Below are 18481 nucleotides of genomic sequence, written 5' to 3' on the forward strand. Positions count from 1 at the left end.
ACAGGGGGGGACAGGTGGTGTATGACTATACGGGGGGCACATAGGGATAGGGGTGTATGACTATACGGGGGGGGACAGGGGTGTATGACTATGGGGAGGAGGACAGCGGTGTATGACTATACTGGTGGGGGGGGGCGGACAGCGGTGTATGACTTTACTGGTGGGGGGGCGGACAGCGGTGTATGACTGTACGGGGGGGGGGGGGGGGGCGGACAGCTGTGTATGACTTTACTGGTGGGGGGGGCGGACAGCGGTGTATGACTACTGGTAGGGGGGGCGGACAGCTGTGTATGACTGTACTGGTGGGGGGGGGCAGACAGCTGTGTATGACTTTACTGGTGGGGGGGGGGGGCGGACAGCTGTGTATGACTGTACGGGGGGGGGGGGGGGGGCGGACAGCTGTGTATGACTTTACTGGTGGGGGGGGCCGAAAACTGTGTATGACTGTACGGGGGGGGCGGACAGCTGTGTATGACTGTACGGGGGGGGCGGACAGCTGTGTATGACTGTACGGGGGGGGGGGGGGGGGGCGGACAGCGGTGTATGACTGTACGGGGGGGCGGACAGCTGTGTATGACTGTACGGGGGGGGCGGACAGCGGTGTATGACTGTACGGGGGGGCGGACAGCTGTGTATGACTGTACGGGGGGGGGCGGACAGCTGTGTATGACTGTACGGGGGGGGCGGACAGCTGTGTATGACTGTACGGGGGGGGGGCGGACAGCTGTGTATGACTATACAGGGGGGGGATAGGGGTGTATGACTATACAGGGGGGGATAGGGGTGTATGACTATACAGGGGGGGGGGGGGGGCGTACATGGGTGTATGACTGTAGTCTTCTCAGTAACAGTACAGGACTGTAACATAGGAGGAATGGATGTGCTGCAGCTGGCAGGATACCACACACAGCTACAAGTTATCCTGCCTGCTGCAGCCCATTATTCCTCCTATGTTACCACTCCTGTACTGTTACTGAGGGGATGAGAGGACAGGTCAGCTGCTCCTCTACCTCCAGCTCTGACACGGCCGCATCCCTGCACACACAGGACAACGTGTGCAGCGCTCGCCGGCCGGGTGGGGGGGGGGGGGGGGCACTCGGACAGGACTGGTCCGGGAGGGGGGACCAGCACAGTCCCCTCCGAGTGCCACCCCCCCACCCGGCCGGCGAGCGCTACACACGTTGTCCTGTGTGTGCAGGGATGCGGCCGTGTCAGCGCTGGAGGAGCAGCAGCACGTGAGGGCGGCTGTCCTGTACTCCCCACAGTGAGCAGGGACGCCGGACCGGACAGGTGGTGGGCGCATGGACGGTGCGCGCACGGGGGGGCGGGGGGGAAGGTCGCTTGGACCAGACGGGGGCGGTGCGGGCGATACCGGCGTCCCTGCACATGACGTGCAGCGCTCGTGCCGGGCCGCTTGTGTGTGTGTGTGTGCGCGCGCGCGCGTGGGGCTCTGACAGGACGGGCGCGGGGACATAAATATACAAAAATACCGCAATTACCGTCCTGGCTAAGTTGAAGTCGGTTAACCGACGCCAGTGACGGTATCGGTATTTTTGCGGTATACCGCCCAGCCCTAATATATATATATAAATCTCTATCTAGAGTTAGTGATATCCATGCAATAAATGTTATGTACACTCACTTGTCCATGCTCCTTGTGTTCTTCTCACTTCTGTCCGGTCCCCGCAGCTGCCATTGGAACTTCAGATCTGGTCTCTGAAGTGACAGGCCGCTTAGTTAATCACTGGCCATGGTGGTCCCAATCTCGTCCACTGACTGGCTCTGAAGTTCCAGTGGCAGCTGTGGGGACCGGACAGAAGTGAGGAGAACCCTGGGAGCAAGGACAGGCATGTATAACGTTTATAGTTTTTTTCGACACAGTCCTCAGCCGTTGGGCGCTCATCACTATTACTGCACGTGTGCAGCCTAGCGGCCAATGATTTATAGGCTGGAATTAACGACAACAATCAGCTGATGATCATTGTTATCAGCTGATCATTGTCTGTATTACACAGAGCGATGATCAGCGAATCGTCCTGATTACCAGCAGATTATTGCTCTGTCTAATAGGGTCCTTACTATAGGAATATGGGCCCTATACTGGGACTAGCTGTCACTTCTCTGGCTCCTTCAGTTTCTTCTTATCAGAGACTTCTTTATTGCAGCAAACAGACAGGTTCATGAGCTGCAGGAAGGCAGTGTAAGGGTTAAACTGCTGTCAGCAATAAATTAATACAAGTTACTGATCAGAAGAAACTAGTGAATTCTGAGAAAGGAGCTGGACCCCCTAGCTCCCCCCCCCCACACACACATATATATATATAATCACCAGCTCTAACACTGCACTGCTGTAACCCCCCCCCACACACACACACACACCTATATCTCAACACATACACTGCACTGCCGTGACCCCCCTACACACACACATATTATATATATATATATACATACACACATACATATAAACACATACAATGCACTGCTGTGACCCCCTAAGCATATATATATATATATATATATATATATATATATATATATATATATATATACATATATATATATATATACATATATATATATATATATATATATATATATATATATATATACATATATATATATATATATATATATATATATATATATATATATATACTGCATTACTGTGACCCCCTCCCCCCCCCCCCCCCCCCCCCCTTCACACACACACACACACACACACACATATACATCCTTCGTGGCCCTGCTGTGACACTCCTCCAAGCTTACTGTAGCTCAGCCCTGATAAGATAAGGGAGCAGGAGGTACAGGAAGTTTTCCTCCTCTGTGTCCGGGTCGGGGGAGGAGACGATATCACCGGGTGCTGCTGCCTGTGTGTGCAGGGGAGAGGATTACCACACCAGCCAAGAATGAACATCAGGAAGTTCCTGCGGCTCTGTGCTCTCCCCTGCAGCCACAGGATAGGTTGGGGCCCACTGACTGGAGTCTGAGTTTATATCCCCTCCGGGCCCTCACTAAAAAAAAAATAAAACAACAACAACAACAACAACAAACCACTCACTTGTCTGCAGCTCCTCTTGTAGCGTTCTCCCAGCATCTCCCCCATCCATGAAGTGTTCTCCTCGGTTTCTTCTGTCAGGTCCTGGTGCAGGCTGCCTGGTACAGAGGAACTGCCTGCCCCGGATGTCCCCGCAGCCTCAACCTACGTGTGCGTCTTAAAAGACAACAGGGCTGCTAGTTACATCCGCGCAGGCAGTGCAGGAGTATGACAGAGGAGACCGCATCAAGGAAGAGGGAGCAGGTGATGGATGGCCCGCACCTCCCTCCCCGCTCTGAAACAAGACGTCCTCAGCGGCCCTCAGCTGTTGATTAAGCAAAGCAGAGGTGCTGTTAGCTTTTTTTTTTGTTCACTCTTCCGGCGTACCCCCTCAACCTGCGTCGCGTACCCCCTGGGGTACGCGTACCGCAGGTTGAGAAACCCTGTGCTAGATGAAGGAAAATGGGCAAACATAACAATCCGAAAGACTCTGACTAATCTGTGTTGGCTAGATTACGGTGTCCCGGTGTGGCGGTGTCTCTAGTATAAAGTGGTTACAATCTACTAAAAGCAGCCAAAGGAAGAACAACTGGTGAACCAGCAACATCATCATAACAGAGTCGACTTCAGACCTTAACACCCTACCGCCGCTCCACAGTAAACTAACGTCGCTGCAGCCTATGCCTGATGCTGCGCCTGTGTCATCCGCGGCGGGTCCCGGCTATCTTGGCACGCAACTCGACGCAACTCTCAGCACTGAAGCCGGGCTCCTGTGCTGAGAGTTAACCCTATAGATAATTCGGTCAGCACGACCGCAGCATCTATAGGCCTCCAGGTTAAAAACTCATGAGCCGACACCCACATGTTATATGTATACGTGATCATTATTATCCCATGATCTGATATTCTAAAACGACCTGGGCATTAAGGCATCAATGACCCAGGTCGTGAAAGGGTTAAAGTGGAACTACTATTTTTAAAAAACCTTCTTACATGTCATATACAATGTATATCGGCTATGGTCCGGCTGCTAAGGACTCCACCAATAGCTAGAACGAAGGGGCTGCTGTGCGCTCTGTCCCTTTATTTCTGCTACAGGGAGCTGAATTCTGTAGACTGCTAAGTTTAATGTAATGGCTGAGTTGTGTGTATTGTGACAAGCAGTCTTTGCAAATCTAACCTGTCTCACTTTATTTAGTAAAAACTTTGAGCTCCTTGAACTTATCCAAGTGGTTGTGAGATTCTGTTTTTTTACGACATGTTGTTGTACTTGATGATCGCGGTATACTTTGGTCGATACATTCAACCTTATTGAGAAAATATTAACATTTTATTAACAATTTGAAGAACTTTCATTCATCAAAATTCAAATTGTCCTGCTTGTTTAAAAAAAAAAAAAAAAAAAAAAAAAGTGTATTTTTTTACGATTTATCTACTCTGTTTGCACCATTTGGTAAACCAACTTTTTACGAAGAGCTGTATGTTAGAAAAGAAAAAAGTGTATTGTCATATTTCACAAATCCTGTTTTATTCTATTATTGATGGAGGGATCTGAGGGCTTAGTTTTTGCAATTTGTGAATCAATGTTTTCATTGACTTTTTTTTTTAGAACTTTTTGAACTATCAGAACGTCAGGCTTTATGTATCCTTATTAGAGATGAGTGAAGCGTCAGGTTTAGCTTTGTATGAAGCAGAACTGTTGACTTTCGAATCCCACTGTCTTTCCGCTGCGTCGAGAAGGTGGAGACAGCCCGTGTACAAAGCCTATGGCTATATCTATGTTTTCCAGGCAGTCCTCGTACTGTCTTGGTTTTCTTGGTGGCCTCTCCCCTCCAAAATTCATGTTATTTGTTGGTGGACAGTGTAGTATGGGCGGGGGTTCACGGCCGTCGTGCCCTATTGGCAGCATAGGCCCCGTTTCCTCCATGATGTCATTGGTGCTTATGCCCAATCCCCTCAACACCATCATTGGAATGGGCTAACCTAAAGGCATAGGCTTGCTCCCACTGTGATCTCTGGAGCGGGGCCTAGGCCTCTAGGTCGGCCCATTCCAATGACTCTGCTGAGGGGGCGGGGCCTAAGCACCGATGAAGTCACGGAGGGGGCAATGCCGATCTAGACTGGGATATGGTGCATGAAGCCCTGACCATAAGGCACTGTCCAACAACAACAACATGCATTTTGTCTCATGCCTTCATCCTCGGCGCCGTTCCTGTGCAGTTAAGACCGTTGGGAGCACTATCCCATGGTCTGGGGTCTGATTGGTGCCAAGGGGGTGGGGCAGTGCTCCTAACAGTTTAACTAGACTGTGGCGTGAAAGCATGAGAAGGGCGCTGAGGATGGAGGTACGAGACATTCATCCTTAGCACCTCCTTTGCAGTAGGGACAGCTGATATTTCCCATTTAATAAATTGGTGTCAAACAGTTAAGTGTGTGTATGTGTGTATATATATATATATATATATATATATATATATATATATATATATATATATATATATGTATATAATTTTTTTTATTTATTTATAGCGTGTGGACCCTCACCAGTCTGTAGAAATACTTTAATCTGTATTCCATTAAGCATGTTCTTCTAAGCTTCTGGAAGAGAGCGAGCACAGTTCACACACATACACCTTCCTTATAGGACGAGGCTCTGGGACCCATAAATTTGCTCCCTGCTGTGTTTTCAACTGGCATGAATAAGAGGACGTGTAAATGCTCGGCATCCATTGTTCAGCTGTCCCTTCTCGGCATAGTCTGGATTTATTTTTCACATATTGCTGATGATTGCTGAAATGTGTGTCTTTGTAAGCACAAAGGTCAGTCAATGTACTGGAAAATAGTGTTTTTTTTTTTACTTTTATCAGAATGCTCCTTTTCCCCAGTTATTCACTCACTTCTGTAGATCTGTGGCTTGTTCGCGCTTCTTCCAGTTGTAGTTTGTGTTCTTCAGTTTTATTAATCACCCGGTGTATTTCTATTATTTAGTGATGGGACGGATAGGTAAACTGTAAATGGACTTTTTATTGTCTTTCATGTAAAATACAGAACGCCATAAATGTAAGCATACATCGCTTGTTACATTTTATACTGTGTAGTAAGCAAATAATCATACTATCTGCTATGAGGGAACCCAACCTTAGGGGTGAGACCTGCATCTCGGGTGGAGATTACCGTTCAGGTGGTGTTTTTATATTATACTAGCACTTATAAGTATAAAATGTAATCACATCACTGGGTATGTATTTACTTTGAAGCTAACCTGGCTGCCCTGGGTTTATTTTGTAACAAATCCCTTTAAATCCCTGGTTTATTGTTCGCTCTGTGGTTGGCTTTAGTAGACAAGCGACGATCTGCTAGATCAATGTTCGTTTACTAAGCCTATTATATGGTTCAATTATGGTGCAACGAGGGCTGTGTATGTACATACTTATATATTGTTAGCGATTGTCCGTGCTGCCCTTGCTATATATAGTAAATAATAAACTGTATACGGTACCTGTCCTCACTCCCCGGTGTCATCCTAGTTTCTCCCTGCCACAGGTACAACGTCATGGACAGTCCAATGTCATGGCCAGTCCACAGGATTGGGGAAAAGTAAGAGATTGCAGGGGGTCCAACCCCCATACCCCTTGGCGATCTCCGTATCGGTCTGTGGCTCCTTTGTTTTTGAAAAGAGCCCCAGGTATGGCATGTGACCCGTGGCTTTATTCATTCCTATGGAGCTGGCAGAAAGGTCCAAGTGCTGTACTCTGCTTTCTTTGGTGGCTTCATTCGTTATCTATGGAGGCACCAGAAAGAGATGAGTACAGCATTAGGCTCTTTCTGATGGCTCCATAGGAATGAATAGAGTCACGGGTCACATGCCGTACCCATTGCTCTATTCATAACAAAGAAGCCGGGGCCAGTCTTGATAGGTCGGCTGTCAGTAAGTGCAGTGAGTATACAGGGAGCTGCTGTCAGTAAGTTCAGTGAGTACACAGGGAGCTGCCGTCAGTATATACAATGAGTACACAGGGAGCTGCCGTCAGTATATACAGTGAGTACACAGGGAGCTGCTGTCAGTATATACAGTGAGTACACAGGGAGCTGCTGTCAGTATATACAGTGAGTACACAGGGAGCTGCTGTCAGTATATACAGTGAGTACAGGGAGCTGCTGTCAGTATATACAGTGAGTACAGGGAGCTGCTGTCAGTATATACAGTGAGTACACAGGGAGCTGCTGTCAGTATATACAGTGAGTACACAGGGAGCTGCTGTCAGTATATACAGTGAGTACACAGGGAGCTGCTGTCAGTATATACAGTGAGTACACAGGGAGCTGGTGTCAGTATATACAGTGAGTACAGGGAGCTGCTGTCAGTGTATACAGTGAGTACACAAGGAGCTACTGTCCCCAGAGGCAGCGCTACTTATGTCTCCAGCAGGGGTGTGGGTTTTGCAGTTCAGTTCCTTTAAAGTGAATGGAGCTTAATTGCTGTCTCTGGGAGAGAGTGGCTGTGTTTTTTCTTATGCAAGATAATCCCTTTAATTCAGCGCTGGATCTCTTCTTCATCAGCCTCCAGCCCTAACATTGCATGGCCTTCCTGGTTCTGACACACCGCGGTCCACAATATTGTGTCTCTATCAATGACACATAGCAGCCTAATAATCACCAGTGCGGACTATTAAGCGGTTGGTGTGTTCTCTCTTATATCTGTTAGGTCACCATTGGCTTCTTTGCAATTTTTATGTATGTATTATAGTTTGTTTGTTTTTTTCGTTTTTTTTTCCTCCAATGTTCTAGACCTTTACTTATACATAAACTGAGTCTACATCATTAACTTCCCAGCAAGTGTGTGTGTTACTGTGCACCTCTCCCCCGGATCTTCTCTACACCCCATTAGTTGCTGCTTTTTGTGCAAAAAAAATAGATTTACCATAATGGCGAGTGAAGTGTAATCACGGTCCCGTCGTTTAGATTTTGCATATCTGTTGTTCCTTCTTCCTCGCTGCTTAATAAATGATATGGATTATTCTTAATATAACGGAGATACCATTTATTTCAGGTATTTACTGTTGAATCAACGGAAAATCCAAATGGCTCCAGTTACAGATCAAAGAGATCGGGGCGTTTTAGATTTTTACTAATTTTATTTGGAAAAGATAAAGATGTTTTTATTGTGCTTACTTCTCACAATTTCTGCCCATGTTATTGATCTTAAAGGACAACTCCGGTGTGTTTTTTCTTTTTCCCTACTTAATGAACACACATTACAAAATCGTATAACTCGGTAATGTGTGTTAATTAGCTTTCCTGCCCCATTCCGCTCCCCCCCTCCGCTGCAAGTGAAAGAAAGCATACTTACCTAATAGCTGTCGAACATGTCCTCTTCCCCTGGCACCATTTTGTGTCAATGTCAAGTGGGGGGGCTGCCCTGATCCTCCTTCTCTTTGTATGGGACTGAATAGAAGGCCTCTTCATTGTCTGGAGCTCATCACATGGCTTAAAGTTTGCTCTGCGCCAATTGTCTACTTAAGTGGGAAGCCATGTGATGTGATCTAGCCAATGAAGAGGCTGCCGATACGTGCACCAGTAGACTTTTTTTCTTTCCCATTCCTTACACCAGAAAGTGAGGGACAACTGACAATGCTGACCGAAGCTGATGGGGGGGCCACGTCAAATGGAGATTGACAATTAGAATCAGGATGGTGAGTATGAACTCTTTTTTTTTTTTTTTTCAAACACCGCCAGGGTTGTCTTTTAAGTGATCTTGGCATTCTACCTTGGGGCTTGATGTCTGGTTCCATGTTTCTACAGACGATGAATGGTATTGGTCTCATTTTTGCTAGTTTTAAACTGGCATCACGATATTGGCACAGCTTTACCTGAGTGTTACGGCCTGACCGTGGGTCTGATGATCCGAACTGCATATTGTATATCAGATGAGGTTTCTTATTCTTTCCCCTGCTTTTAAAGTATGTTCACCCAGAGCAGATTTGTTGCAGATCTTTCCATTTATCTGTGTGTTAAGATCTCTGGATATTTGTGTGAGTGTGAGCTCTGCCTTAAAGTGTTCGGTGCAGTTCAGATAAATTAAAGGAAAAGTCTGGTGAAAAATGTTATTTAAAGTATTGTATTGCCCCCCAAAAGTTATACAAATCACCAATATACACTTATTACAGGAAATGCATGTTAAGTGCTTTTTTTCCCTGCACTTACTACTGCATCAGGGCTTCACTTCCTGGATAACATGGTGATGTCACGACCCAACTCCCAGAGCTGTGCAGGCTGTGGCTGCTGGAGAGGATGATGGCAGGGAGACACTGAGGGACACAGGGCACTGGAGGGACACTGAGCATCCCTCTGCCATTATCCTCTCCAGCAGCCACAGCTGCACAGCTCTGGGAGTCAGGTCGTGACATCACCATTTTATCCAGGAAGTGACATCACCATGTTATCCAGGAAGTGAAGCCTTGATGCAGTAGTAAGTGCAGGGGAAAAAGCTCTTTATGTGCATTTCCCGTAATAAGTGTATATTGGTGATTTGTATAACTTTTGGGGGGTAATACAATAATTCTCCTTTAATTATTACTTACACCTAAGTAGCTATACTTCAGTTTCTTATTATGTGTTGTCTTCTATTACTAACATATATATATTTTTTTTTATTGTTTGATTACAGAGGGAACATCCCTACTTTGAACAGGTATGCCTTTTATTTTGTCAGTGTAAGATAGCAATGGTTGATATTTAACATGTTATTAGTAATTGCTTATTTATTACTGTAAAATAATCTTAGTTTAATAAGCACATTTTGCAAGGTTGCTGGGGTAAGTAGGTTTATAGGGTACGATACCTGTAACACGTTTAGTCGTAAGGTCACTTATTAATTTTAAGGCTTTGTCCCACCAGTTATCCCCTATCTTATAACTGGTTGATCACTGGGACTTACAGCAGTTACTGGGAGCCTCGTGATCTCGATAACAGTAACCCAAGTCTTCTGTCAGAGTGGCCGCTGCTTTGCTCTGGCTGGAGGCTTGGGTTTCTATTCTCGAAATTGCCCCTTTAAGCTAAGCAGCAGAGTTCTAAACGTAGCTTTAGATGTTGGGACTAGAAAACATTGGCTTCGTTGATATTAATAGATAGAAGTCAGAAAACCGCATTAGGGGCAAACCAGTGATGTAGTCAGAGGGGTAACAGTACAGGGATCCGAAAATTCCATCAGCCACAGGTCCTGAGTCACACAAGCCACTCTGATCTATCCCCCCGGATCAGTGCTGGTTACAGAATGATGGTGTATTTAAGAAGGGAAGGCATTCGGTGGAATACATTTGTTTTTTATGCTGACTTTTTTTTGCTTATTGTGTTCTGCAGAATGTCATTCTCATCCAATCTAAACCATTATGGGATGGTGCATGTGGCTAGCGTCAGTGATGTCCTACTTGATACCTCATTTACTCCTCCATGTCAGAGAATGGGAGGCATGGTTGCGTTTCGGACTTTTGATGATTTTGTCAGGTACGTTATGTTTCTGTGGAATATTTGTATAAAAATAATGTGTGGTTTTCTTTGCACTTTGTGTTTCTGTAAAATTATTTAGTGACCGACAGATACAGACACAGGCTGTAATAGATTACTTATGGGACATATCTATTCATATACGTGCTGCATAGGAAAATTGTATGACACTTGTCCCGGCCCCACAGGCCGAATGCTGCCCCTCACCTGGGGAGCTCTAAGGTCTTTAATAGAGTTCTGCCTCCCACTGGAGTAGAACAAATGGGCCTGAGTAAGGGCCCCATTACATGGAACGATCTTCGACTGTCTGCGACCTCAAAAACTATCCCTGCTCTCTACATCATATTGATACATGATACCGGGCAGGGAGGCCTGTCTGTAGGTTCTGTGCTTCATGGAAGGTGGGAATAGGCCCTAAAGCTGGCCTTACACCTTTAAAGTGACACTGTCACCCCCTATTTGCGTTTCGACTGCTCTCCACAGGTGTAAAGGATAAATGTTACAGCTTTCATTACTTATTTTATATCAGACCTTATGGTGCTTGTTCTGGTAAAAAGTTGTTTTTATCACCTGTGGATTGGTATATGTGGGCGGGGCCTCGCGGCCTTTGTGCCACATCGCTCCGCCCCTAGCGCCACTTAGCCCCCCACCCATTTGTGACGTCATTGCCGCATAGGCCCCACCCCCTCTGCAGCCATTGGTGTTGGACAATCTAGGGGGTGGGGCCTAGAGCTTTAGGCTGGCCCTTCCAATGGCTGCTGAGGGGGCGGGGCCTATGCGGCGATTGTGTCACAGATGGGGCGGGGCTAAGTGGTGCTATGGGCGGATGTGGCACAAAGGCCGCGAGGCCCCGCCCACATATACCAATCCACAGGTGATAAAAACAACTTTTTACTAGAACAAGCACCATAAGGTGTGATATAAAATAAGTAATGAAAGCTGTAACATTTAGCCTTTACACCTGTGGAGAGCAGTCAAAAAGCAAATAGGGGGTGCCAGTGTCACTTTAACAACTGACGGCTTCACTGTATTAGAAATAGTAATATATATTTTTTTTTAATTTTTACCTGTATGTCTGCAAGCGAGTTTATTATAAACTAAAATGCATTATTATAAGGACCCCTCTCCCCCCCCCACTCAAAAATTTTGCCACATCTTTAAGTTTTGCGGGCCGTTTGCTATGTGGGTGGAAAGGGGTGCGCCATTGTAGGAGGCCTGTCCTCCCATGCACAAAGTGCAATAATATTTTTGCTTTGATTAAGGTAAAATTCTATGCAGCCTCCGATACGCTGGATTTCTTAAGAGTGTCCACTTTACTTTGTTGTCTATTTGTTGTCTTGTCTTGTAAGCATCTACCAGTGTCTGCAGTTCAAAATGCGAATTGCAGATTCATTTTAAAGGGGTTGTTTACCAAAAAATGTTTTCTTCAGATCAACTGGTGCCAGAAAGTGCCAGAGATTTGTAATTTACTTCTGTTAAAAAAATTTAGTATTCATCTCAGGTGTTTTTAAGTTGCCGCTATATTAGTTAATCACCATGTTGATGTCCTTTTTTTTTTCTTCTTTTTTTCTGCCTTCTATTGACCAAGCAAGCTGTACTCTGTAGTTGTGTTTTCCTTCAGTTATGTTAGATCCACAGATCACTATTGTTCATAGTTTTTTTTTTCCTTTTAGAAATTGTTTCTATGTACCTTTTATATATCTCTTCAATAAAATTTAGAATTTTTTGAATCAGGGGGAAAAAAATCTCCAGTCTTCCAGTACTTATAAGCTGCTGTATGTCCACCAAGAAGTAGTGTATTCTATCCAGTCTGACACAGTGCTCTCTGCTGCCACATCTGTTCATGTCAGGAACTGTCCAGAGCAGTAACAAATCCCCATAGAAAACCTCTCCTGCTCTCCAGGCTGAAAATAATACACCACATCCTGCAGGATATACAGTAGCTGATAAGTACTGGAAGACTAGAGATTTTGTAATAAAAGTAAATTACAAATCTTTCACCGGTTAATTTAATGTGTCACTGTCGTTTTAAAAAAGTTTTGTAATTGGGTTTATTAGGCAAATCTGCCATTATCTGCATTCAAAAAGACTTTCCCCAGGTCCCCCGCCCCCCTCCTCTCTCTCTCATCCCCTGCTCGTTATCAGGAAATCGCAATTCTTTTACATCAGTCAAGCCCTGTCTGTTCTATGGGGAGGGGAGGGGGAGGAGGAAGGAGGGAGATTAGTTGACAGCAGAGAACAAAGGATTACACAGCGGGACCTGTGAAAGTACTATCCAGAGGTCAGAGAGGTCAGTGCTGACTTCAGAGGAGATAGCCAGTGATGTAGCTGTAAATTAACTCTTTGTTGTCCTGTTTTGGTGCCTCATCTCCCTGCACCCCTCCCCTCTCCATAAGGGAACCATGAAGACAGGGAGGAGAGCTTCAAACTGCTTTTTCATGGTAAAAATGCATACTTCGACTAATAAACCCAATTACAAAGTTTCTTTAAATCGCCTGTACTATTGATTTCTGAAAAAAAAAAAAAAAAAATTTTAACAACAGTGACACTTTAAAAGAAAATAAATTGGGGAGAACTCAACCTTTTTAATTGAACTTTTTTTTTTTTTGTGGGGTGGGGGGGGGGAGTTGGCTACAGGTACTTTCTAAGCACATGATTACCTTTAAGTATGAAGGGTAATATTGAGCAAACTAAAGACTTTAGTTGTGAATTTATCTTCTCTCTATAACCAGAAGTCATTGGATGGTAAAGTAGTTTCATACTGGATAATTTCAGAAGAAATCCCGTAATACAGGCTGTAGTTTATGCTTCCAAACCCTATGGAATATTATAAAGCTGAATGGATTGCGCTAATGTTTCTTTTCCTCATCTCTTTCTGCATGACTCCCCACACGCAGTTTGGTGGTGGGAGCTGGTGTCTGGTTCGGGAGCGGGGAATATAGGAATCTGCTTGCACAGTAAGGAATGAAATGTCAGGAAGAATTAGGCAGAACTGTCGACTACGGCCCAGCAGGGACTTTCTTCTCTTGAATCAATGAGTGTGGCATCTGTCTTTCCATGTGTGCAGATGCACGACCCCTGGGAAGAGAGGCGATTACACCGCTCTCATTGCTCACGTCATAAGCTTTTCTCTTATTTGCCTAATAAAGGCTGATTAGATTAATGCAAGCTTCCTGCATGTCGGCCTCCATGGCTTTCACATTGGAACTTCCTTCTAACATTTCGCATGAAGTTGAGCAGGCTTCACAAAGTACAGCGAGGGATTGTGGGAACATAAGGCAAATTTACCAAATCCACAGAAATCACAACTGATTTATTATGATGTTCACTTAACTTATTTTACCATCCTGTTCTTTACAGAATGTTTGATGATGTCATGAGTTGCTTCTCGGACTCCCCTCCCCAAAGTCCGATGTTCCCCGAGGCAGGTCATCCGTCTCTGTATGATGAAGATGACAATAAGGTACGTATGTGGAAATTTAGTGTAATAGTACATAGGATTCTCAGAAAACAATCCATTTTCTATGAGACAAAGATATCAAAAATAAAAGAATTAGCAGAGCTGTATTAAGGGCTGGTGGTCCAGTGCCCAGGATGCCACCTTGCAAGTGCAATGAAGGACCCCTGGCACCCACATTAGATGTCAGCAGCCTAATGGACAAGTGAGCAGTAAGCATCCCATAGGCTGCTTATGTTTGATGGAGCCGTCTAGCATCCTATTGTGTAATCGGATACGCCGCTTGATGAAAAGAGCGGGCCCAATTCCCAGATCTACTGTGTACGTCATCCTGATCCGTGGAGATGGAGCAAGAGGAAGGTGATCGGCCATGGGTCAACCAAATCTGTTGTCTGTTTTGCATTATTAGGGTCTGTATGGGGTCTGTATTACATTGTGGAGGTCTGTCTGAGATCAGACCCCTATAATGTTATACAGATCTCAGACAGACCTCCACTATACAATAGGTTCCCCCCAAAATTTAGCTTAGACTTCAGAAAGACCTGTATAATTTATTACAGACCACAGACAGGTCACCCATAATGTATTTCAGACTAAACAAGAGTACTTTTTAAAGCCAATCTGTCTCCCCTGAAAACTATAGAACTGGCACATTCAGTATATCTGAAGCATATATCTTAATACGAGCTTTCCTTTTGAGTTGCCTACCCTAATGGTGCGTCAGACTAAGGGCCCTATTCCACAGTAACGATAATCGGCCCGATTCGGCCGATTATCGCTCGGTGAAATAAAGAGAACGATCAGCTGATGATCGTGTCATCGGCTGATCGTTCATTTAGGGCCAGACCTAAAATCATCATTCCCCCACTGTGCATTGCTACTGTTGAATAGCGGTGCACGGGGGGTGACCGACGATTTGAGAAGCAGCAGCAGCATACATTACCTATCAGGTCTCCTGCTCCGCTCCGTCTTCCTCCCCAGGTCCCGCGAGCTCTAGCTTCAGAATGGCCTGTCAGCTGACGGAGCGCTCAGCCAATCACAGGCCGGGACCCCCGCGGCCTGTGATTGGCTGAGTGGCCTGTCAGCTGACAGGCCATTCTGAAGCTAGAGCGCGCGGGACCCGGGGAGGAAGCCTGAGCGGAGCAGAAGACCTGACAGGTAATGTATGCTGCAAGGGCTGCAAGGACATCGGTAACGATGTCCCTGCAGTCCTCGCTGAACGATCATCGGGCCGTGGAATAGGCCCAGTAAACGAGCGGTGATCTAGCAGATCGGCGCTCGTTTACATCGTTGATCGGGCCCGTGAAATAGGACCCTAACTATACCCCTGTCCCATCCCTGGTACCACGCTGATTCTCTTGTTAATAACCCATCCTGCTGACTTTGCTTATTCAGCCCGTTCACTGGTGCATTGCACCAACACTGTCTGGTTCTTGGGACCAGCCACTTCCCACACCAGGACCGCACACGGCTTTAGCATCCTGGAGAGGATAATAGTGGGACTCTGATCCCTTGTGTGGTCTAAAGCTAAACTCGTTAGTAACCTATATACATTATTCTCAACTTCTGCAGTGCTGTACAGAGATTGTCATAATTTACATTGCTCCTTGACTAAGGGACCCTGATTTGGTCGATTATTGCTCTGTTTAATAGAGAAAACAATCATCGGTTGATCATTTCTTTAGGCTCTGACCTAAAATCATTGTCTGCTGAGCATGCATTGCTACATGTAATATCGATGCACGGCTAACGATTCAACAGTTTACATCACCTGTCCACACTTTTTGTCTTCTCCTGCACTCTGTTTCATAGGAGTGCAGGAGAAGACCAGGAGCGTGGGCGGGTGATGTAAACTGGGCAAAGGCTGCACAGACATTCCTAACGATGTTTGTGCAGCCCTGGCTAAACGATTATAACTGACCTTTCTTGTTTTGAAGAGTGGGAGGAAACCCACATAGTACAAAGGGTACAGACTCACTGCAAATGCTGCTTTTGGTGGGATTTGATCCCAGAACTGTAGCGCTGCAAGGCTTTTGTGCCCACCATAATTTTAACTATCATTCCCTGGTCTCCTCCACATCATGCTGCTCTTACTGGGCTCTGATCTAAGCTCTGCTTCCTGGGACGTGGCTAAAATCCATGTTAAATTCCAGCCAACCCATGAATGGGATGCCTGACTCCTCCCATCTGATGACTCCTCCCATCTGATGACTCCTCCCATCTGATGACTCCTCCCATCTGATGACTCCTCCCATCTGATGACTCCTCCCATCTGATGACTTGTGCTGGAAGATACTGGGAACATAACATTACAGGAAGTAAAGAAATCACAGACATGTGACCCACCTTAAAAGACAGTGCTGGAAATAAAGAGTTAAAGTGTATCTAGAACAAAAAAAATGCAAAAGTCACAGCAGTGCTAGTTTATAGAACAGTTGTGGAAACCCCCCGTAAGCTGACTGACACTGCATGCTGTTCTTTAGTGTGAAGCTCGCAAGATTCTGACATGTATTAAGAGACACGGATTTGTGGGACACCGTATTATGATATACTAAGCGGTTCTGCTCTGCAAAGCATTAATACAGCCTCAGTGTGACATATGCAGTTATGTTTGGGGAATGGTTCAGAGATGCCTTGAAGTTGAAAAAAGTACAAAAAAAAAAACAACTGTGCTGAGAAGTAGCGCGGAGTTCTTAGATAAAACGCAGATTAAAGGAACGGAATTTATCTAACCCCTTCCTGCAAATGGGAGGTACTGTGCAACCATTTTAGTGAGGCATTCCCTCATAATGGACATACATTTACATACATGAGATGGCAAAGGGGCTGAGCTGTGCTTTGATTGTGACAGTTAACCCCTTAAATGCTTTGGTCAGTGCTACCGCAGCATCTAACAGTGACTGAGAGAGGGGGGGGCTCCCTCTATGCACCCTTGGTACTCCCGGGGAGCTGATGGCAGCCATTGCCACTAGAGGCCTCAGAATGGTCATCTGGCTGCGGAAGCCAATCTATGCCTGTCCGGGTACTAGCACATGTACAGAATCTCGCACTGCGGACCTGATGGTGCCGATTCGTTACTGCAGATTTTAGCTATTTATGTATATTGGTTAAATCTGCCCCAGCAGATTAGGTAGATGTCAGCGTAATTGAACAAAGACAGGCATAATACACTGCAGTATAAGGCCTAGGTTCCCACAATGTAAAGATAAGGGCAAATAACAGTGGTTGCAGCCGTTATTAACGGTCATGATCATTAATCCTTTAATAAGCAGAAAAAAAATGGTTGCCAATTTACGTTTTTGCATTTTTATTTTTCCTCCTCGCCTTCTAAGAGCTATAACACTTCTCCATCTAGAGGGCCATGTAAGGGCCTGTTTTTTTTCAGGAACAAGTGTTCTTTCTGATGGCGCCCTTCAATCCGCCGTAGAATGTATGACAGAACCACAAAAATATAATTTATGGGGTAGAGTTGCAAAAAAAAAAAAAAAAAAAAAATGTAATAACTTTTGAGGGGTTTCCATGTCTACACAATGTAGATACCTTTATTCTATAGGTCAGTCTGAATATGTGCATGTTTTCAAAGCTTTTTAGCTAAGTTTTTACAATTAACAGAAAAAACTTTATTTTGCAAAAAATTATGATAAAAATTGCCCTATTGTGACTCTAAGGCTGGGTTCATACTAAGTTTTGCAATCCCTTTTTTTTTTGCAAAAAACGGATGGAAAAACTGATGGAAAAAAAAAAAGATGCTATTGTATGCATCCATTTTGATCCGTTTTTTCATTGACTTACATCATAAAAAATAAAACGAATCAAAACAGGTCCGTTTTTTTTTGTTTTGTTTTTTTAACGGACACAAAAATGAGGTCAACTACGTTTTTGTTTACGTTAAAAGAAAGGATCCATTTTGATCTGTTTTTTTTTTTTTTTTTTTTTTAAATAATGGAAGTCAATGGAAAAACTGATCAAAACGGATACACACAATTGCATCCTTTTTTTTTCTTTTTTTTGCAAAAAACTAATTGCAAAAACCTAGTGTGAACCAAGCCTTAGAAAACTCTTATCTTTCAACCTACTGAGCTTTTTGGGGCATCATGATCTCTAGTTTTTATTGGTATTCTATTTGTGTAGCTGGGGCGGGATAGGTAAGTACACACCATTGTTCTCTCCCCTGCAGCCCCGACAGAATCGGTAAATGACCATTTACAGCGCACAACCCCTTTTAACCATTGTGATTTACCTTGTTTATATGTATTATTGTTTATTTTTCTATTCTCTTTTGTAAGTAAAACTTTTATATGATTTTCAAACATCTCTTACAGAGCATCCGAGATGAACCTATCCACATCCTAAACATTGCCATCAAAACCGACTGTGACATTGATGATGATAGCTTAGCTGCCATGTTCCGAGACTTTACGCAAAACAAAGTAAGCAATTTACAGATTTGAATTCTGAATTTAAAGGGAACCTGTCACCAA

At 44.8% G+C, this 18481-nt stretch overlaps 1 protein-coding gene across 1 annotated transcript in view; it reads left to right on the top strand.

The window, feature by feature from the left end:
- ACACA (acetyl-CoA carboxylase alpha) overlaps positions 1-18481 on the top strand; it is a 220232-nt gene that overhangs the window by 83560 nt on the left and 118191 nt on the right. The window contains exons 29-32 of the mRNA XM_069971462.1: positions 9708-9731; positions 10400-10543; positions 13904-14006; positions 18323-18430. Of these exons, the coding sequence (XP_069827563.1) occupies positions 9708-9731; positions 10400-10543; positions 13904-14006; positions 18323-18430 (379 nt within the window). The remainder of the gene's footprint in view (positions 1-9707; positions 9732-10399; positions 10544-13903; positions 14007-18322; positions 18431-18481) is intronic.

This window comes from Dendropsophus ebraccatus, chromosome 5 (genome assembly GCF_027789765.1).
Source record: "Dendropsophus ebraccatus isolate aDenEbr1 chromosome 5, aDenEbr1.pat, whole genome shotgun sequence".
Taxonomy (NCBI): domain Eukaryota; kingdom Metazoa; phylum Chordata; class Amphibia; order Anura; family Hylidae; genus Dendropsophus; species Dendropsophus ebraccatus.